Source organism: Neolamprologus multifasciatus, chromosome 20 (assembly GCF_963576455.1).
Source record: "Neolamprologus multifasciatus chromosome 20, fNeoMul1.2, whole genome shotgun sequence".
Taxonomy (NCBI): Eukaryota; Metazoa; Chordata; class Actinopteri; order Cichliformes; family Cichlidae; genus Neolamprologus; species Neolamprologus multifasciatus.
The window spans coordinates 28,081,079-28,102,651 of NC_140458.1; the positions used below are offsets into that span (position 1 = coordinate 28,081,079).

General features: G+C 41.7%; 2 protein-coding genes across 4 annotated transcripts; both read left to right on the forward strand.

The window, feature by feature from the left end:
* Positions 1 to 964: 964 nt before the first annotated feature.
* amt (aminomethyltransferase) lies at positions 965 to 11,984 on the forward strand. 2 transcript variants are annotated; one of them, XM_085145737.1, is made up of 9 exons: positions 965 to 1,251; positions 2,804 to 2,971; positions 3,256 to 3,336; positions 6,090 to 6,221; positions 6,303 to 6,381; positions 6,652 to 6,797; positions 9,028 to 9,208; positions 9,591 to 9,746; positions 10,090 to 11,984. In XM_085145737.1, the coding sequence occupies exons 1-9, from the start codon at positions 1,114 to 1,116 to the stop codon at positions 10,263 to 10,265; spliced, it is 1,257 nt and encodes a 418-aa protein (XP_085001863.1). In that variant the 5' UTR covers positions 965 to 1,113; the 3' UTR covers positions 10,266 to 11,984. The 2 variants fall into 2 exon arrangements, with proteins under 2 accessions (XP_085001863.1, XP_085001864.1); XM_085145738.1 differs by lacking the exon at positions 965 to 1,251 and adding an exon at positions 2,391 to 2,579.
* A 179-nt stretch (positions 11,985 to 12,163) lies between these two features.
* Positions 12,164 to 21,529, forward strand: ifrd2 (interferon-related developmental regulator 2). 2 transcript variants are annotated; one of them, XM_085145735.1, is made up of 13 exons: positions 12,164 to 12,669; positions 13,250 to 13,306; positions 16,916 to 17,032; positions 17,217 to 17,301; positions 17,439 to 17,563; positions 17,766 to 17,923; positions 18,136 to 18,189; positions 18,310 to 18,488; positions 18,622 to 18,730; positions 18,838 to 18,972; positions 19,116 to 19,244; positions 20,075 to 20,167; positions 20,283 to 21,529. In XM_085145735.1, exons 1-13 carry the CDS (start codon positions 12,627 to 12,629, stop codon positions 20,361 to 20,363), a joined length of 1,365 nt encoding a protein of 454 aa, XP_085001861.1. In that variant the 5' UTR covers positions 12,164 to 12,626; the 3' UTR covers positions 20,364 to 21,529. The 2 variants fall into 2 exon arrangements, with proteins under 2 accessions (XP_085001861.1, XP_085001862.1); XM_085145736.1 differs by lacking the exon at positions 13,250 to 13,306 and having other exon boundaries at positions 12,165 to 12,669.
* Positions 21,530 to 21,573: the final 44 nt, after the last annotated feature.

Below are 21,573 nucleotides of genomic sequence, written 5' to 3' on the forward strand. Positions count from 1 at the left end.
GCAGTGAAAGTGGGCGAGTTGAGTGCCAGGCTGGTAGGAGTATGAAGGTGGAAGTAAGACCTGCTTCAACCTGTATGGTTTGGGGGCGATGGCATTGACAAAAAGAGAGAATCTGAAGATGTTACGATTTTCATTGGGAGTGACCAGGATGGACTTTAAGTGGGTACATCAAAGGGAGAGGGTGAGGAGTTTGGAGACAGATTCAGAGGCATGGCTGAGATGGTTTGGCAGAGGGGTAGTGGATATATGGAGATGATAGGCAGGAGGAAAACAGGAAGACCTCAGAGGATTGTTGGATGTAGTGAGGGAGGGCATGCAGAGGGTGTGGGAGAGAAGAATGTTAAGGATAAGGTGAGATGGAGGAAGATGATCTGCTGTGGCAGCAGCTCAAAGAAGAAGCAGCTGAGATTAAAACACACCTAGCACAACTAGTCATAAATGTAGCATTAAAGTCGTAATCGAATCGCCGCAATCTGCAAATTTATCAGGCTTTTCAGGCTTCAGGCTAGTTATGCTAACAGATTTTTGGTATTGAATAAAAATATTGACACTGCACGAGGCTCTGAAAATCAGGTTTTACTTTATGCGAGAGCAGAAACACTCCAGAGCTAAACATTTCCACATTTATTAAACTGAGCTGATATACATATAATAATTTTTATTCTGAATTTAGTCTCCCAAAGAAAGAGAACTTTAAGGATTTGTTGTTTATGTGTAAAACAACAGAATTTCATGAAGCTGATGTAAACAAATGTTTTTTAAATTATTATTTTATTTTATTTTATTTTATTTTATTTTATTTTATTTTATTTTATTTTATTTTATTTTATGAATGAATGAAGTGGGAAGCCAGTAATATCTCAGGTAACACCCACATTGTGTTTTCTTTAATAAGATTGAGCGTGATTCGCTGAACCAACCAGCAAACGTCTGCGCGCCAGCGGTCCAGCAACTACATTAACCACAAGTCCTTACAGCTAATCGTTGCGCTTCATGTGGTTTTGCTAGGTGAGCGCACGCTGCACTGAGTGACGAGTTTAGAAGCACAGCGGAAGTGTTACCCCGTCAGGAGCAGCGAGAGTGCGTGCTGAATTTAGCGGGGACTCAGGTGTCATGATGTGGGCTCGGTTGACGGTTGGAGCCGGGGCTTCGGGGCTCGGGTTGCGGGCTGCAGGAGACGGTTTGTTGCGGTTCGTTGGAGCTGGATGTGCGGGGAGGAGGCAGCAACAGAGCCGGGCTGCCAGCACAGAGGTAAGCAGAGCCGTGAACTTCAGTCCTTGCAAGCGTGCCGAAGGCTTTGGGCGTCAGACTTCACACGCACCTTTTGTTGTTATGAGTTATTTATCTATTTGCTGAATTTTCACTCATTTAATTTGTCACGCGTTCAGTATTACTTATTAATACTTTTTTTAACCTCTAACTTTGGTCCTGTGGTATGTTTATCCTACTTTATAGGACTTTTGTATTTCAAGAAATTCCAGTGAAAGGACAATTTCAGGCCTGTAACTCACGTACTTTAATGAGATTTAGATGATTTTTTGATTGACTCTCTGAAGAAATCTTGCTCTATTACTGTTACTGCCTACTGTGTGTGTCTTTAGTCCTGTCTACCTCCCCTCACACCCAACAGGTCACCTCAGAGGCCTGCCTGGTTCTTCCTGTTAAAAAGGACTTTTAACTTTCCACTGCCGCCAAGTGCTTGCTCATTGGGGGGTTGGTATGATTGTCTGATTGTTGAGGTTTCTCTTTATTGCTGTAGGGGTTTACCTTACAATATAATGCTCCTTGAGGTGACTGTTGTGATAAGGGTTAAGGCGCTGTATTAATAAAACTGAGTTGAATTAATACAGTATTAACACGTGAGTTTGTGACAGCAACGGCTCGCCCATGCACACATAATGTATCTCTGTCCCTGCAGAGTGGCCCTCCCCCCTGCCTGCTTCACTTCACTGAGCTGCACAAAATGGCTTTATTAAAACCACGAGTGACTGACTCTGCAGTACTGTCAGCAAGGTTTAACGCAGGGCCAACTTACCCTTTCATCCATCTTTTTACTCCTTCATGACATCCCTATGCTTTTGTAGGTTTGTATGCAAAGAGGGTTTGGGTCAAACCAGTTGATCAATATAGGATCAGTCTTGTTCTTTCACTTTCATGTACAAAGCAGTATAAATCCACAAAGACTTAGGACACAGGTGTCGAACTCCAGGCCTCGAGGGCCGGTGTCCTGCAGGTTTTAGATGTTTCCTTGATCCAACACAGCTGATTTAAATGGCTAAATTACCTCCTCAACATGTCCTGAAGTTCTCCAGAGGCCTGGTAATGAACTGATCACTTGATTCAGGTGTGTTGACCCAGGGTGAGATCTAAAACGTGCAGGACACCGGCCCTCGAGGCCTGGAGTTCGACACCCCTGACTTAGGAGTATATGGGTCTGCAACCAGAGCAGCCACATGCCTTCGGTTTGTTTGCAGTAACGGCTGACTGTGGACAGTTTGGAAAGGTGCAGACACACTCTGTCCCACAACGCGCTGCTGTTGCTGTGGCTGATAAGCCCACCTTCACCAGCTGGTTCAAAGGTCAGACTGAAGAGAGCACGAGAGAGAGGCCTATCAGCTGAGCTGTGTATTAATCAAAGATGTGTTGTTATTATGTTCCTGCTCACTGTGTTATTTGCAGAACATGCTAAACTACTAAACCTTTTAGAAACCCTTTAATAGATTTAATAGCATGCAAGAACTCAGCAGTCACAGTATTTCATCTGTGGACTTTCACTACAAGCCTGATGTTTTCTTTTCCCCAGACTGCCTTGAAGAAGACTCCACTATTTGACTTCCACAGGGGGCGGGGGGGAAAGATGGTGGAGTTTGCAGGCTGGAGTATGCCCGTTCAGTATAAAGACAGTCACATTGCCTCTCACATGCACACCAGAGAGCACTGCTCCATCTTTGATGTCAGTCACATGTTGCAGGTGAGGCATGCGCTCTTAAACATGGGTGCAGATTTCAAGTAGAGCATCGCAACTTGGATTTAAGACTTTCTGAGATATTCTGCTGTAAATATTGGGAGCAGAGTGTGACTCTTGTGTCAAGCAATGTGTGTGTGTCAAGTGAAGAAATGTATGTGTTAGTCACATCATGGCAGAGTAAAAACAATGTCTAATAGTGTCTGGCTGTTTTTTATCCACCACCCAACTCTCCAGGAAACTGCTGCTGTTAAAGATTTAATTACAGACTTTTTGTTTTTCTCTGTCAGACCAACGTCCACGGCAAAGACAGGGTGAAGTTTATGGAGTCACTGGTAGTTGCAGACATCGCAGAACTCAAGGACAACCAGGTACGTTAACGATTGTTTCGTTTTAAAACTGCTTTTACTGACTTTTTGTTCACTTTGAGGCAAGTGAGGGGAAGCTGTGAACACAAAACTAGCAGAAGATCAGACATGTTGACTTTAATCATTTTTTTTTCCTTCCAAAAAGATAATCGTCTGGTGCTGAGCAGGCAGTGTACACAGTTTTTACTGAGAGGGTTTCCTCTAAAGCAGCTGCCGGTTGTATTTAGAGACAAAAACAATGGGACTGTATCCACTGCAGCATGAGGGCATCAGTTCACTCTCGTTGTGTGAATGATTATAAAGGATATATCTTTAATCAACTTAAAAAACATATTCAAACATATAAATACATGTATGTATATACACAGGGGTGCACATAAGTGGTCCGCAGGTGCGCATGCGCTTTCAAAATAAAAGACGCCACCAGATAAGAAGTTGCAACGCGCGTTTGCGTACATAAGATTTTCTGGAGGAGGACAGACATTTGTTTAGAGCTCTTAAAAATGTCGAAGAAGCAAGCTCCTTTAAGCAATTACTTTGGTGTTCCTCCACCTCCAAAGAAATGTCAGCAGGAGTCCGAACCGCAAAAGAAGCGCGTGTTCTCGGAAAAGTGGTTGCAGGTGGTGAACTGTCTTCAAACAAATGATGAACGCACAGAGATGTGGTACAGAATATGCCGTGAAAGTCCAACTCTAGTGGACAAAAACAGTGCTTTTTATATTATATAAAAGCCGAGAATACGCGCTTTTGCGGTAATGCAGAAAACAGAGATTTTTAGACGGGAAACTGTTCTTGAAGTTCACTGAGAAAGAGAGAGAGAGAGAGAGAGAGAGCTGTGCATGAAGTGTGGTGTGGGTTTTTTTTTTTTTTTTTTTTTAAATCGTGGTGAAAGAAAAACAGCCAAAGTCAGAGGGAATTCATGACGATGTTTATGTGAAGCGTAGTTTGGATCTTCTTTTGCTGCTGGTTCAGTCAATATTGTTTGGAGAGAGATAAAAACAGCAGCTTCAGAATCTAGCGCAAAAAGGATGTAAACGCAAAGCGCGGACCCGCTGACGCGTCAGAGTCAGTGAGCTGTTGGCTTTCAGCCCCGACCGTGCCGTCGGGTGAGAAAGGCGACATCTCACTGATTCTGATGTTTCGGCGGCTCCCCGCTTTTTGTTGCTCTCATTTACTGTTTAAGCTGTTTGGTGGTTGTTGAAATTTTGTGAGGTTTAACCTGAGATTTTGGCGTTTCGGGCAAAATACATTTATATTTAAAAATCGATTCAGGATTTTAATGAATCGATATCACGTTATCCAAGCTAGAATCAATTTTAATCAATAAACCTGTAATTAAAACCCACCCCTAGTTCCAAGATCTGCGTGAGCACCCAACTGTGTCCAAGGCTACGTTCACACTGCAGGTCTTAATGCTCAATTCCGATTTTTTTGATCAAATCCGATTTTTTTTTTTTTTTTTTTTTTGTCTGCGTGTTCACACTACAAATAAAATGCGACAGCAAACTCTAGTGTGAACGCTCAAAGCGGCCCGCATGCGCAAAAGAAGACTTCACACACAACGTTCTCTGTTTAGACCCAGAGCAAACAGTATTGTTTGACTGATGGCCCTTAATATACAGATTTGTTTCGGACTTTACGTTTCCCAATTTTTGCTTTAAGTTATTTTGTTATTTACATAATAATATAAATAACCTAATAATTATCCTTATTGCTGTTTAAGAGAGGAGCGGTGCTTCAAAGTATAGTTGCAGATTTCTGTCAAAATCTGCAGATTATACAGTACAAATAAAATGTTCACGTTTCTCCAACGTTGTCTTCCCAACAGTTTCACTGACATCTACACGGGATGTCCAGGAAGCGTTCGCGATGTCTTCTCCGGCACTGATAATTGGCTTCTTGTCTTGTGTTGGTGATGTAAAAGACGGATTTAATGTGACCTGACCGTTCAAACAGCAGTCGCTTTCTAAAAAATCGGATTCAGTACCACATACGAAAGTGACCCAGATCGGATTTGAAAATATCGGATTTGCGCCGTTCACACTGTCATAGCATGATCGCATAGGGTCAAAAAAATCTGATTTGATGCGCTTTCGCCTGCAGTGTGAACGTAGCCTAAGTTTCAACCATCTAGCTGTTGACTTGAGGTGAAGTTGAAGAATTTGGACATAGTCCTCATTCTTCATTATTCAAAGTATTTTGTGTAATGTACTAGTGTCACTGGTAGTAAAGCCTCACCTTTACTCCTCCAAACATACCTCCTGTCATTGTGGCCAAAAAAGCTTTTCTCATCTGACCATAAAACTTTTTCTTGTCCATGTGAACAGCTGCAAATTCCATTCAAGCTTGAAGATGCTGATTTTGGAGCGTGTGCTTCTTTCTTAATTGGTACCCTTTTAGTTCACAGCGACGTAAAACCTCACTGTGGACAGTGATGATGGCGTTCCAGCAGTATACAGTTATACAGGCTTGAGTCCTTGTGGTTCCTGGATTGTTTGTCTTTCCTTCAGTTGTTTGAACTGATGATCTTGGAATCTGCAGTTGTTTAGAAATGGCCCCAAAAGACCTTCCCAGCTTGTCTAAATCTGAAGTTTCTCTTAAAGCATCTTCATTGAGTTGGGTTTTCAGTTATTCTGAGTATTGGCTAATCCAGTGAGTGCAAGAGAGACTTAAAGATGAGAAACTTAACATAAACACGATGTCCACAGTGTCCTTTTTTCTGTTTCCTTCATTTCTTTTCTTGCCTCACCTCCAAGGGCACGTTGACCCTCTTCACTAATGAGCAAGGTGGGATTATTGATGACCTCATTGTGACGAAGACGGACCAGGGCTACCTCTACGTTGTCTCCAATGCCGGCTGTGCTGACAAGGACTCTGCTCATGTGAAGGTGAATTCAAGAAAAGTATGTAGCAAACAGGCCGAGAGTTAAAAAGCATCTGATGTGTGTGGGTGTGTTTTTTGTTTTCAGGCCAAACTGGCAGAGTTCAAATATGCAGGTTTTGATGTGGATCTGGAGTTTCTTGATTGCGCACTGATTGCTGTACAAGGTAGAATATTTGTGCGACAGTCCGCCTTCTTTTTCTTTTCATCGGTGCTCTTACTATAGTCTTCATCACTTCCTTTCCTTTATACTTCTCTTCCTGCTTCCTTTTCATCTTATTTTACTTTCCTCTCGTTTTGCTTTCCCTCATTCGCTCTTTCTCCGTCCATCCATGAATTTTGGCTATTGCTTCTGATTTTTTTTCCTTTTCTTTTTGAACTCCTGCAGTTTAGGTGTCTCAGATCTTGCAGATAAGAATTTATTTGCATGTCTCCAGGTCCCACTATGTCTCAGGTGCTCCAGGCGGGATTGAAGGAGGACCTCAGTAAGCTAACTTTCATGACCTCTGCCCTGGCCACGGTGTTCGGTGTCCCTGACTGCAGACTAACTCGATGTGGATACACTGGAGAGGACGGGGTGGAGGTGAGCACATATGTGTGTGTTTGCAGGTTCTTTCATGCTTCGGGACAACTAGTTTTGTATTCTAACTTGTGTTTAATGGACAGTGGGTTTTTTTTTTTTTTTTTTTTTTTTTTTTTTTTTTTAAAGGCTGTATGGGCAAGCAGTTCTGTGGGGTCCCACGCCTCTCTGCAGGCCCTGTCCCCCATCACTCCCTCTGCCAACCAAAAGCCCGTGCAATTCCTCGAATGTCCGTTATTGCCTGGACAGTGTGTTATTTCTTTCTAACCTCAGTGTGTAACTCTTATTAGGCCTGGTCTTTAGTGAGCTAACCACTGGGACTTGTGCAAAAGCCCACACTCTCAGATACAGTGCCATTTATGGAAAACAGTGCATCTCTAAAAGAGGCATATGTGACCTATCGAAACCACAAATGCAAAACCAAATGTGAGGCCAAAGTCAAAAGGCTGTGGACTAACTACTCTGTATCCTGCCATTGTACATTCACAAGTTGTCTTTTTAAAGAAAGATTACAGTTACTTGCTGATATGCACCCGCTGAAAAAAGAACCTGTTCCATATGAATGATCTACTAAAAGAAGTGATGTTTTTTTGCACTGTCTGAACTCCTGTAGAAAGCAGGATGGATGTGGTTGGATCTCTCCATCTATCTTACACAGCGATTGTGGCAGCTTGATTTTCTTTGTCTTCATTTCACTCGGTGCTCAGGCTTACATCTGTTTACTATACTTATTGTAACGGTGTGGACTTAGCCAAAAAAAAATTGACCCTATTTTTCTTCCTTTCATCTGATTGGTCAATGTCATGTCAATCACAAATGTAACTATCCAATCAGAGAATAGATGGGTTTGGCTGTCGGAGGGGCGCTTTTTTGAACTGCAGGTCCTTGAAGGGTAATACAGTTTGAAGTTGGAGGATCTCTATATAAATATCCGAGATAAGCTAGGTCCCCTAACTTTCAGTAGCTGTTGAAAGGATAAAGTTGTGGTATATCAGTGGTTAGAAATACCATTATTACTTTAAGATTAGTTTAACACAAAGTTAGTGCTGATCTGGGACCATTGCTGTGAGTCACAGTGCGCAGCATCAAGGTCCTTTCACATTGGCGGCAGCATGTGCTGCTAATGCTAACTGCTAACTAAAAGCCAAGGATCCAGAATTTGTTGCGCTGGCTGCTGAGCTCTGTGGGTTTTTGCAGCAGCTCTACTTGTACTAGATGCACCTGCTCCTTGTCGTTTCTATCTCTGACACACAAATCTTTTTACACATACAAATCTTTTTTTACACACACACAAATTCTTTTTACACATACAAATCCTAATTTACAAGTACAAAATATTTATGACCACAATTTGAGCCCATAGAGGCGGCCTAAACATTTGACGAACAAGTTAAAATTTGCTGGTTTTTGTGTCCAGGAGGAGACCCAAATCTCTTTGGGTTTGTGTCAGGAAGCTGATTCTGCTGTTTGAAAAAATAAATAAAAAATCTGACAAATAAAACAGAGAGAGGTACCTGCTGTGGTGACCCCTTGTGAATAAGGGAGCACCTGACAGCAACTTCTTCTTCTTAATATGTAATCAACATCCTGAAGTAGGCTTGATACACTTGCACTTATTCTGGCATTCATTTGATGCAAATCATGTTTGAGGAAACGTCCTCTCTGCAGACTGCTGCTTTGATTGTTAACAACAAGATTCAGTTTAATTTTTGGTGCCATCAGCTGTAGATCTGCCTGGTTTCTTGTAGATATAGCAGAACTAGATGGCGCTCTATCGTTTTCCAAGACAAAAAGACTCCTCAATGTCTTGTTCCAGAAATTCTTACTCAAAACATCCAGAAACCTTATTGTGAGCACTTAATCTAGAAAATGTTTTCTGTTGGCCTAATTACAGCAGCCAGCTGTATCACTCAGTACAATAAAGAGATTGTGTAATTGAAGGTTTGCATCCTGTGAAGCTTTCATTACACAAACTAGCTTACTTTTAGCTAGCTGCACGTCTTTTGATTGGCAGATATAAAATAGTTCCCACATCAACCTACACACACACCAGGGTCTGTGGCTGACAGATCTGTAGTAAACTTCTCCAAAACTGGTATAAATTGCACTATGTATCATTACATGCGTAGATGTAATTTTGAGGTGAAATTTGTAATTCTCTGAACTTTATTGACATTAAAGGTACTTGGATAAAGACGTGGCTCTACAGTTTGCCTGTGTCTCTGTGTGTCAGATCTCCGTCCCTGAGTCCAGAGTGGTGGAGCTGACAGAGAAGCTACTGACCAACAGTGAGGTGAAGCTGGCCGGGCTGGGAGCTAGGGACAGCCTACGACTGGAGGCGGGGCTTTGTCTTTATGGCAATGACATCGATGAGACCACTACACCTGTGGAGGCCACGCTTGTCTGGACCATAGGTTGGGGTTTAACTTTTTTTTTTGGTCGTTTATTCTTTTTTTTCTAACAGCTGCTTTTGTGTGAGGCTGTCATGAAACTTGTGATTTGAAAACATTTAAATTATTTTGTTTTTATTTGCCACTTAATAAGCAGCTGTCAACTAAGGCGTCACTCAAAGGTAAACGTTCTTCTGATTGGTCTCCGAAGGCGAGAAGCAGCACATGTCTTAGGATCTTTTCCTAATAGTTTCACAATTGCATACCAATTAGATACCACCATCTGATAATTTGGAATTACACATAAGATTTATTTTATTTTTTTAATTAGAGGATCCCAGATGTTGTTGTGCACGCCTGCCTTTTCATTCAGTCTGTCAATGAACTGCTGGTGTCTCACACACAGGAAAGCGCAGACGCCAGGCCAAAGATTTCCCCGGTGCTGACATCATCATACCTCAGATCAAAGCCAAGACAGCCAGGAAGAGAGTGGGTCTGGTGTCCACCGGCCCCCCAGTCCGGCAGCACACGCCTATTCTCAGCCCTGATGGAAAGGTCATAGGTCAGAATGTGCAAACACAGACATAAAAACATACCCCCCCCCCCCCCCCCCAACAATTATGAGAGTATTGTTGTTTGCCAGTATCTGTTATGATGTTGCCAATTGGGGTCTCCAGACTCAGACATTTTCAAATCTTACATGTTAGGGCTTTAAAATAGATACGATCGCAATGTTTGTATTTCTGTGGTATCATATCAAATGTCAGTGAGATGATTGTTAAGTGTTTCTTCACACGCTGCATGATTGCAGACATGACAGTGCCTGTCATATAGAAATAAATGACTGAAAAAAACTGTACAACAGGATTTCCTTGGAAAGACAAATTCCTTTGTGTTTTGTACAGGTGAGGTGACCAGCGGCTGCCCCTCTCCCTGCCTGAAAAAGAACATTGCCATGGGTTACGTGGATGCGGCGTTCGCCAAAAATGGAACAGCCATCCAGGTCGAGGTCAGGAAAAAGGCAGTGCCGGCCGCTGTCAGCAAGATGCCCTTTGTGCCCACCAAGTACTATACTGGTTAGGAGAGACACTTATAGAGTATAGGTGCTGCTGAGTGTTCCTTCAAACGATCCCGTATTTGCCAGCACTGCCCCTTCATTCTTAGCCCACTATTTAAAATGTACAAACCTTCACTGGTGAGTCCAACAGAGGAAAAATTAGTCCAAAAATTACTACTGACTATTGATCGGTCACTGTAACGCACAAATATATTAAGTTTAAAGTACTCACAGTGTTCATATTCAGAGTCACCAGGGCTGCTGCTTTGAGGATGGACATTATAGGAGCTCATGTAGAAAACAGGGTGTCCAGATGACCCTCTTCATAATGGATTGCAAAGCATTTTTATCCCTTGTCCCCCCGTCCCACTTATTAAGAGTGTGTCCCACATTTTGATTGGCTCTGCAGGATGTGCACGTCTATAAAGTCTGGCTTCTAATCAAACTGTCTGAAGACAGCAGGGAAGGCCTTGTCTTATATTCAAGTGGAAGTTAGTCCCACGTAGAGTCATGTAGCTCTGCCCATCAGGGAAAGATGATTTTCGTAAATGTGATGGAAACTGCCACAATCAATTTTTGTCCAGCTAAAAAGTTCCCCACCGTCTCTTTTTTTGGAATCGGGTCACCCTACATAGAGACTTTGCACAGACTGCCAGTCCTTATTTAATAATTCAGTATTATGCATGCATCTGGTTAAGAAATTGGTGCACTAACATGGGTTCCCCTGCGGATGATGGGGCTGAGACATTGTTCACGTTGTTCTGAGACCAAGTTGTTTTTTTTGTTTGTTTTTTTGTTTGTTTGTTTAATGAAATACTTGCCGCACTTTTATTTTTCCAGTGGGAGTAACAAAGATGTAAACACTAGCATTTCACTTTTTATTGCTAACAAAACATGAAATCATTTCAGTTTGTCACTGTTGGACCAAAACAGAAACTGCACACAACACATTTCCCTTTCTAAGGTTTTTTTGAATGTTATAAACCAAATTTCCAGTGACCGTGGTTTTATAAAATGCCTGATTTGTAAACAGTGGCGACTTGTTGTCCTTCCATGCAAAATGTCTCTGTCTGAAGTGTTGTAGTTTTTTACTTCACTTTTTTACTCTTGGTTTGGTGATTCATAAAGAAATCATAAGATAAAAGCACTTTGCACCTGGGCAACATGTGGTACAAGACTAACTTGAAAAGATGTTAATTGTAATTATTTTCTGTTTTCTGTCTGCTTCTAATGAAATTTTAATTATCAAATGGGACACTGTCTTATGACTTATGTATGTCTGCAAAACTACTGACTCTTGGGTTCTCTTGAGTATTTGCTGTATGTGAGTTTGTACTAATACTTGGACTAATTATGGAGTTTTTGTAAACATTTTCTATTGATATGAGGTCTTTTCTTTAATAAAGGTGATTTTGTTCAGTCCTCTTCTGTCATCTTCAACATCCTTTGTCCAGAATATCCATTAATCCTGTTATGCTCAGGTCCATCTGAGCCTTGCCTCTCTTTGTTTTTAAACCATGGTTTAAAAAAAACCGAGGTTCCCCCACCTCAAGCTCCGTATCCTGTATTTATTGTTAGTGCCACCATCTCCAAATGTCAGGTCTCGATACTGTGCTGTGAATAATACCTAATCAGATACAGTAAAAGATTTAAATTCAAGATTACATTGGTAAAATGTTCATCTCCAAGCATGAGTCTGGAGGGATGTAAATGTGTTTCCCCCAAATTCGACTCATGGCTCACAGCTTTGAATCAATAAAACGCGATTAAAGGCGAGCCGTTTGGTATGAAAACCCCAAAAATTCAAACTTATATTCAAAACAAACGCATAACTCAATTTATTTAATCATATCAAGTCCACAAAGGAACTTCATTTACGACGCGTGACGTTGGCTTTACACGTAACCGGAAAGGAGGGACTTAAACTGAACAAACCTGGCAACCCCGGCTGCCGGTTTTATCAGTAGCTACTGAGGGGAAGATGGTGGACTTGGCGACTACAGCGTGCTCAAAACTCCGTCCCAAACGCTTTGAAAAATACTTACCATCTCACCCTAGTATTAGATATAGATTACCCGGGGAAAATCATAGATAATACACCGGGGCAGCTGCTAAAGACAGCCACTTTTCCGCCAACGGACAACTCTTTATTCATAGACTGAAGAAAGCGAAAAGTTACGGAACGTGGTGTTGGTTGGTGATCGTAACGGAGGCTAGCCAGCGATAACACGAAAGAAGGTGGCTTAAAAACATCAACAAACCTCCTAACCCTTGTAAATACGAACAGGCTTCAGTTCTTGCTGTTTTCACGCCCGTCGTTCAAATCCTTGAGCTAGCTAACCTCAGCTAGCTTTGTTGTGAAACGGAGGATCAAAGCTGCTCGAAATGCCGCGGAGTAAGACGGGGAAACGTGGCTCCGGTAAGCCGGGTAAGTAGCAATAGCAGCCATGCTAACTCGAGCTCAAGCAGGAATATAAGGGAGTAGAAGTCTGAATACGGTTTGAACAGATCTAACAGTACACTTGGAAGAAAGACTAGTAGTTTGAAGCAGGGGTATTTTTGCCATATGGAATAGACGCTAACAGACGGGCAGCCTGTTGCTTCCTAACTTTAGCATGTGAGTTGTTTTGCACCCTGTCGTGCACATCCATGTGGGTATAATCAGTGCTACAGCTTAGCAGTGCAGTGTGCATTTGCTTGGCGTTAATGCTAAAGTCAGTTTGACACTAATAAGTGCGAGCAGCGGTCCAGGAAAGCTTGATGCATTTTTTAATAGCTGCAGACTTCTGCATTAAGAATTATTATTTAAGCCCATTTACATATGAATGCATCAATAAATGCAAAAAAAGGTTGCAATACAGAAATGAATGCCCATTTTTTATGTTTTCTTCTCCATCATGGCCATTCTTGCATTACATTCACATTTCCGTCCGTTCATGAACCTGTCCACTGCTCTTGCTCCAAATATACAATCTATTTCAACCACCCGTTCATTCCATCATGTCCAGGCTCTCTCCGTCAGGAGGTTCTTCAGCTGCAGCTGTCGACTAAGGCGTCACTCAAAGGTAACTCCTCTGATTCTTGACTCCCGACCCCAGCTTCTACATCTGGTTCTAACCTTGTCCAGAAGCTCTTGAACCTCATGATAGTGCATGCAGCAAATCAAACGACCATGTCGTTGTCGTCTATTCCAGCTGCACTCTTCCTTCTGCGTGCCTTGGCTGTTCACTTTAATAAGATGTAGCAGTTATATCTGAATGTTCTCATTCTTTGTGTGCACGTCTCACTTGAACACCATGCACTTGTCCTGGCTTTAAGGCAAGATTAAAAGATAGACATTACAGAAGTATGAATGTCGTCTAATGACGTTTGACCTTTTCATCCACCCCTCCTGCTGCACTTACAGGTGTTTGGTTTATTTAAAAAAACTTTTCTTGTTTTATCACCATCTACTCTGATCGTGAACTGGAATTTTTCCTCTTCTTACCTGCACTAATACCATAAACAATTACTTGTTGCTTCCTTTGCGACTATGTCATGTGTAAGCAATGTCAGGTCACTGTGACATTCTGGACGCCGAGTTAAAGTCACTGGTGACACATTGCTCTATGTGGCAATCCCTAACTTACTGTCACATGTTTCTTATTAACACATAATAAGAAACATGATATGTTAATGTTTGAGCTTCCTTTGAAACCCAAAGCTTTCTGCAAACTTTAATGTACGGGATGGATGGACGGGGAGAATTTCAGTGTAAATCTTTGAAGATGTTTAATTTATGCAGGATAACAGGATTTAAAGTTATGAGCCACAGTTAAGCAATAATCCCCAGCTGGTAGAAACATGGGGAAACCAAGTATTTTACATGCTGGTCCAAAGTGTAAGTGTGGCTAAAGGAAGAATCCCAGATTACAGAGGATAGGCTTAAGAAAAGAAGAAGGAGAACCAAAGCATTTCATTATTTTTGGGAAGAGGCCAACAGGGGCAGAAACAAAAACCATGTGTATTGTCAGTATTTAGCTTTATTCAGATAATTCAGTAGTACAGCGTTTTAAATCATCGACTTAAAAAATAGTGCGAAGCTGACAATATGCAGATATAAATATCATTAAAATGACTTATTTGCCTGGGAGAAGGCAAGTGCAGTGCTAACAGGATGGGGCCCAGGATACAACCTTGTGGAACACCTCATATTATTCAGTTGATGATGGATAATTATGAGAAATGACTGACAAAGTCCTATGTGAGAGAGATACAAAGACAACCTTTTAAAGCTATCTTTAACCTCTCAAGCAATAAATGATTGTGAATGGAGACAGCACTGACAACCAGCAGTACGAGTAGAGAATACTTCTACATATTCCAGTAGAAACAGACTATTTAAACTCTAAAAACAGTAGTTTTTGTTATCGATGCAGGTTTATGCATCAGTTTCCTGCAACACTCCGCGTGGTGTGGTATTTTAAGTTGAAGAATTTAGTTTTCCTTCAAGGTCTGTTTCTGGATGACTTCAAATAGGGCTTGCAGTTTTAGAACAAGCGCTGACGGTGAGAAAAATAGATGTCTGAATATTAGCTGTGCTGCTTGACTTCTCCAACTGTAGGGGTAGTGATCCATTCAGATGTTTAGCAAAGTGCTTGCAAGGAGAATGCAGGTTAATTTAGCCATTGGAGTCCTATGTCTTCCATCTATAGCATGTGGGCTTTTTAAAAAGCTTCCACCTCCTCAGCTCGAATCTGTCAGCAGAGCCTTATTTCCCAGTGGCCGACCAACTGCTGGAGCCATGTGAGTGACTGCTACGTAAGCATAAAGTGGCAATGTGGAGAGGACACGTGAGTCCTGGCGGGGAGCTCACACTTCACTAACTGAGCTGTGTGTGGGCAGGCCTGCGTAGGAAGGTGTGGAGCTCTGTGTAACCAGTGAAGTGACCAGCAGTTCAAGGATGGTGACTGGGAAACTGCTGACTGATATTGGCCCACAGTGTGTTATCTCAGCTACCAACAGTATGTTTGCCTCGGGCCATTCTGTCAGAGTAATCAGAACATCACATAAGGAAAGCGCACTTCAAGAAACGCTGTTTCGATCATCGTCTTTTTTTCTGAATTTACAGTTTTTCCTGTATTTTCTCATGTGTTATTTCACAATTATTTAAAAGAAAAGAGTTATGTAATTATTAACTATTAAGTAGAGAGAAGTTGTTGCTAGGACTCACGAACCGATTCTTGGTAGAGACATTTGGTGTAGTGGCAATAATGAGACTCGGATTTGAAGCTAGATTCCCAAATATTAGGTGTCAAACATGGTCCTAGTTTCTTTTCATTTCTTTTTATCTGGGAAAACAGGTGGAAATAACTACAAGATATTGCAAAATGTGTCAACAAAGTTTCTGTATTTGCTGGGCTTTTGTGTTAGGTATTGAACAGAATGGAGTGACTTTCCTATTTCGAATTGCTCCAACACCGGTGACCTTTGGGCTACCCCAGCTGTCCTGTTTGACCTCGACACGAACACCTAAACACACGCATACTCGCGCACACACAGTCTGACCGTTCTGGATCCCACACACTGAATGAACGAATAAATGAAAACCACACTGGTCTTCAGTAATCCCAACAACAGTAGAAAGTCCTGAGCCAGCAGGAGTGTTAGCTTAGCTCTGCATGCCTCACTCTTAGCCCTTCTCATACACACACGGCAGAGCTGTGTGGAAACAGAACATCTGGCGCTAATAAACAAATAAAAGATGACGGAGCATTACCTAACGGAAAATCCTTGGGTTATCTGGCGTTTGCTGTGGTTAGAGACTTCATAGTATCATGTTATCCTAATAGAGCACTTTTTTGTGGAACATTTGGCTTACTTGTCATTTAGTAGAATGGGAGGCTGCTTGGTGTGATGCACTTTTTCACTTTCCTTGTGTTTTGTTTATTTTTTTTATATTCCACTCCAGCATGTCATTACATTTTTGGCTCCTTTCTCTTGGTTTGTGTGTTGTTGTTTATTTATTTTTAATTAAAAAAAAAAAAAAGATTCCTAATATGCAACAGATGTAAGGTGGTCTTAAAAAAACCGAGCATAAAAAATAAAATTAAAAAAAATCTAACATTTTTTTTCTTTGCTATACCATGTGCATACAAATGAAGCGATTCTGACCACTAGGGTCAGACTAAAATATTTAGCATTGAATTTTGTTTCACTGAATCTAACACCGTTCTGGTGTTTGTGCGAGTTTGGCTGCTTCCTGGTGTTTGTGGAAAAGTCGAAGAATGTGTTTGGGTTTGGTTTTTTTCCTGTTAGTTTGGTAAGCTTCACACTAAGAGGAAGTTGTGCTAACAGGTAATATAAGTGATGGGTTACTCAACACGTCCTGCTGCCTTGGAAAATGGCAGAACAGGTTTCAGTTTTACTGTAATGTTTTTTGCATATGATTGGAAGTGAGCTGCTTATAGTGACATAAGAGGTCCTCAGTGTCATCCAGATCTTCTTTAATCATATAATAATTGGGAGCGCTAATCAAAAAGTTTGGGCTAACTTCTGTTGTGATTTATAACAAAAAGAAAAAAGGATTATCTTAGACATTAAAGCATCAATGTATACAGTTTCCATCCATCTTCTTCCAAATATAAATCCTTTTGCTCTGCTGTTTTTTCTTATTTTATCTTTTCCGTCTCCAGGTGCTAAAAATGGAGTAAAGGGAGAGGCAGCAGGCAGCGATGATGAGCTGACGTCGGACGTTCTCAGCCACTACAGCAGTGCCAGCGAGAGCACCTCGGTGCTGGAAGAGGGCACGGGTAAATGCACTACACAGTTCATTCCTTCTGCATGTGCATTCAGTCTGGGTTAGGACCATTATTTTCTAATTGATTTGCCACTAAACGATCTGTGTATCTGTGGCCGGAGTCTCCAGTCAAAACTTCAAACAGTTGCCTTTTAATGCAGTCGTATCAGTTTTCTGTGTTGTTTGATCTGACACAGGAAGTGAGCAGGTGGATGAGCAAACTGCGCAGGAAGAAACGGAAGACAAACTCAAACTGTGTATAGACAACCTGACTGATAAGAGGTGAGAAACGTTTTTTTTTTTTTAAATCAATCAAGAAGTGTCAAGAAAGAAAGATGAGCATGCAATGGCATTATTAACTGCAAAAAAAAAAAATTGCTCCAACACCTTTTGTTGTTGTTTTCTTCCTCATGTCTTAGTGCAAAGACTCGTCTAGCAGCTCTTGAGTCGTTGCGACAGGCCTTCTCCTCCAGAGTGCTGTATGACTTCCTGACAGAGAGGCGCCTCACCATCAGCGACTGCCTGGAAAGGAGCCTCAGAAAAGGTAATGCAAAACAACACGAATGGGTCTGGATTGTTTCAGTTAATCTTGCTTTCTGTTAACCTGTTGATTCCACTTTGTACAAATTCAAAAGATTTATGAAAACTGTGTTGTTTTTTGTTTGTTTTTTAAAAATAGAACAGAAGTGTGAGAATGATTTAAAAACTGCAGGTACTGATAAAACTCTTTCTCCTCGTGTGTCCAGGCAGTGGGGAGGAGAAGGCGGCATCGGCCACGGTTTTTGCTCTGCTCTGCATTCAGCTGGGGGGCGGAGACGAGGCGGAGGAGGGCTTCAAAATGCTTCGCCCGCCTCTCACGGCCACCTTGAGTGACAGCAGTGCCAGCATAGCAGCTCGCCAGAGTGTGAGTAATCACATGAAACTTGTGAACGTTAATGCAGATCTGGATTTAGGATGGCCTATTTGGAGGGGGGTTATTTTCTGCTCAAATGTTATCTGCATGATTTAGATTCTAACTAAGCCCAGATTGTGTTAGGATCACACATGAAGTGTCGCTGTCTGTCCTCAGATGCTTGTGTGTTAGTTTGACCGTTGTTGCATCTGTGTCCCCGTTAGTGTGCTAGGACTCTGGGGATGTGCTGCTATGTCTCATCTGCTGAAGATGGAGAGGTGAGAACACTTTGTAGCTTATCAGTTTAATTCTAAGAAGCATAAGCTGGATGTTTTCAGAGTAAAAGAAAAAGACTTAAATAACTTATGCTGTTATGCATTGATGTTACCTCCTCACAGGACTTAATCAAGTCATTGGCTCTTCTGGAGAGTGTGTTCATGTCTTCGTACCCTAATGGAGAGGGAGTTCTGCCCACACCGAAGCCTGGAAGTGCAGGTCTGCACACTGCTGCCCTGCAGGCCTGGTCACTGCTGGTCACCATCTGTCCTACTTCTAGACTGACTGTGCTGCTCAGCCAGTGAGTAAAACAACCTTCTTATGGCATCTTCTGTTATGACTGGCAACTGACTTTAGTTTTAAAATGAGAGGCGACAGCAGTAGTATCTAGCAGTGTAGCTAACTGGTAATCGTATGCCTCTTTCTTGCTGTAGTCACCTCCCTAAACTACAGGCGTGTCTTCAGAGCAGCGATGTGAACTACAGAATCGCAGTAGGAGAGACCATCGCCCTGCTGGTGGAGCTGGGGCGAGAGATAGACGAGGTACACACCTGAACAATAAGAACAGACAAGTACACTCACTTACAGGCGTATAGGTTTAAACGTCTCCTGTGTTAGTGCACTACATATTTGCGTGTGAATGTCTGCAGGAGTTTGAGGTGGAGGACGGTGAAAGTCTGTGTGAATGTTTGAAGAGTTTGGCCACAGACGGCAACAAGCACAGAGCCAAGAACGACAGAAGGAAACAACGCTCCATCTTCAGAGAGGTGCTGCATTACATAGAGGTATGTTATCTCATGTTGAAGCTGTGTAAAGACTGACAGAAAGGTTTTTAGGTGTCAGATGTTCTGTTTTAAGTTGCCGAGTAGCTTTCTTCAACATCGCTTTACCCACATCTGAGCTTCTCACTTCTCATTTCTTTCTCCAGAACGAGGACTTCACAGAAGAGAAAATCAGGTTTGGAGTGGAGAACGTTTACATTGACAGCTGGGTGAGGAGAAGGATCTACGACGCCTTCAAAGAGATCCTCGAGTCTGGAGTCAGAGACCATCTGCAGGTGAGGAAACGGAACAAAATGCCTTCGTCTTTATCACTGATCACCAGAGTGGGCTTGTTTTCATACAGCCTCATTTACTGCAGCTGCTCGGTGCTTTCTGTCTCTTCAGTCTTGTCTTCTGTCACATCTTGCACTAACTGCAGAAAACAAAAATCTGAAGTTGAGTGGGAAGACTGGTACTGGCTGCTCAGCCAGCAGGCTGCGAGGATACCAAATGTAATTTTGTGTGGAGGATATGCCAGTCGGCACACAATGAGCACACCTACACACGAGCCGCTTGTGTGGGCAAATCCCACTGACTCTGTTAGGTTTATTTAGGGCAAATAAGCTATGAAATGATGCACAAACACTCTGAACTAAATGATCCAATGTTTAAAGTGACGCCTCTACTGAAAAAATCCACTAGAATGAGATACTATACCTTTAAGAAGGCATGATGTGGTACTTAATTTAGTAAGTTTAATGTTTGGTTTTTTTTTTTTTAAACTGGATTTTTTTAAGATGCCTTTTATATGTACCCTCCACTTGTGGTACAGGTGAGAGTTGCATATAGGTGGGACTTGTCAAGTGAAAGGTTGCTGGTTTGATTCCAGCTAGAGATACAAATCCCAGGAAGGGCATCCGGCATAAAACTGCCAAATCAAACAGCCGGAGCTCCCCGCTCTCACAACTCCTTGTAGCAAGGGAGCTGCCAAAAATAGCTTTGTTTATGGAATAAAACATACATTTATTGTCCATCCTCCTGCATCGCAGTCTCCATAGCATAAATGCAACAAAGGAAAATCGGTTTTATCGTCGGCTCATATCGTCTAATTTTTGTTTTGGTGCAGTTCAACCAACTACTGAGAGACATCTTTGGCCTTGGCCCACCACTCATCCTGGACGCTGCAGTCAAAGGCAACAAGATCTCACGGTTTGAGAAGGTAACAGCAGCTTCTGCTGAAACAATCTGACCTTTGAGTATTTTCTTTAAAAATGTAGCGTTTGAAAGGACCGGTGTGTGATTACAACCTTGCTTTTATTTTTTGGCTTAAACAGCATCTTTTCAACTCTGCTGCCTTCAAAGCCAGAACTAAACAGAGGAACAAGGTCCGGGACAAACGTGCCGATGTCATGTAAGAGCACGGCCACAATGAAGAAACCGAGGAACTCCTTTCATGGATACAACGTGATGCCTTCAGCTCTTCGCAAGCATACACTCAGCAAACAGGGTTATTTTTGTTTGTTTGTTCGTTTTTTTTGCCACTTGTGCTCTTCACATGCAGTGTCATTCTCCAAATTTAAGGTGGCCAGCGTTTATTCTCAGTTTGTGGAGGATAGGTCCCGATGTTCTTTCAAATCAGGCGCCGGCTTTGCTGGCATAGCGTTTCTGATTCTCCACAGTGAACATGAGCTGTGAAACAAAACAAAACTTCCTTTCAGTGGGATTATAACGACTCAATTCAGTGCAAATACAGAGGAAAAGGTAAAATTTCACTTACAGAGTCACACTCAGTTCAATCTGTTTTCCTGTCATCTGACCGCTGAGGCAGGTCTTTTACATTTTGATACCTATGGTCCCATTTAATATCTTAACCTATCCAACAATGAACTGATGTTAAAAGAGCCAAGGACGTATTCTGGAAAAACACTGCCTCGCTACATTTCAGCTGCCAAACCAGAAACTAACTTTACAAACAATGCAACCTAAAGGAAAATGTGTGTGGTGTTTTGTGTGGGGGTGTGTTTTATTGGAAATTAATTCAATCATGACAATTAAAAATTAAAAAGAAAAAAAGGGGAAAATCAAATAAGAGGTAATATTGTTATGTTTGTATTCATATTTTTTTTGGAGTTGTATTTCATTTTAACCATTTATAGTGAAGAATTGTATTTTAATAATAATTTATTAAAGGGGACATAATGTGTGTGGTTTTTTAAGACTTTAAAAAAAATACTACAACTTGTTTACAGACAGAATTATTGGATAAAGATGGTAAAATGAATCTGCTGCCTCTTTTTTTTTTTTCTCTTGTTTTTGTTGCAGGTTGGTGACTCATACCATCTATCCATGTGTATGTACTGTAGATAAAGGGAAGATTGGGGTTTATGGAGATATGTGTTTATAAAATGTTGGATGATAACATACACACCACTAATCAGAGCTGCTGATCAGTGAGCAGTTTGGGTTTGTAAAGGGTCAAAGCCAACAGGTTTGACCCCTCACCCTGGATAAAAGTTATGATCTCACCAAACTATCTTATCGGTGCTTCTTGACAAAATTTTGAATAAAGAGAATTTAAGCACACCGTTTTCTCCTAAGTTCATAAAGTTACATCAGAAAGGAGGT

Coding starts and splice junctions, on each gene's coding strand:
- ifrd2 (XM_085145735.1), top strand. CDS start 12,627: ATGCCGCGGAGTAAGACGGGGAAACGTGGCTCCGGTAAGCCGG. Junction 17,564..17,765: donor GGAAAGGAGCCTCAGAAAAG/GTAATGCAAAAC, acceptor TCGTGTGTCCAG/GCAGTGGGGAGGAGAAGGCG. Junction 18,489..18,621: donor CTGACTGTGCTGCTCAGCCA/GTGAGTAAAACA, acceptor TTCTTGCTGTAG/TCACCTCCCTAAACTACAGG.
- amt (XM_085145737.1), top strand. CDS start 1,114: ATGATGTGGGCTCGGTTGACGGTTGGAGCCGGGGCTTCGGGGCTCGGG. Junction 1,252..2,803: donor GCCGGGCTGCCAGCACAGAG/GTAAGCAGAGCC, acceptor TCTTTTCCCCAG/ACTGCCTTGAAGAAGACTCC. Junction 6,798..9,027: donor CTGGAGAGGACGGGGTGGAG/GTGAGCACATAT, acceptor TCTGTGTGTCAG/ATCTCCGTCCCTGAGTCCAG.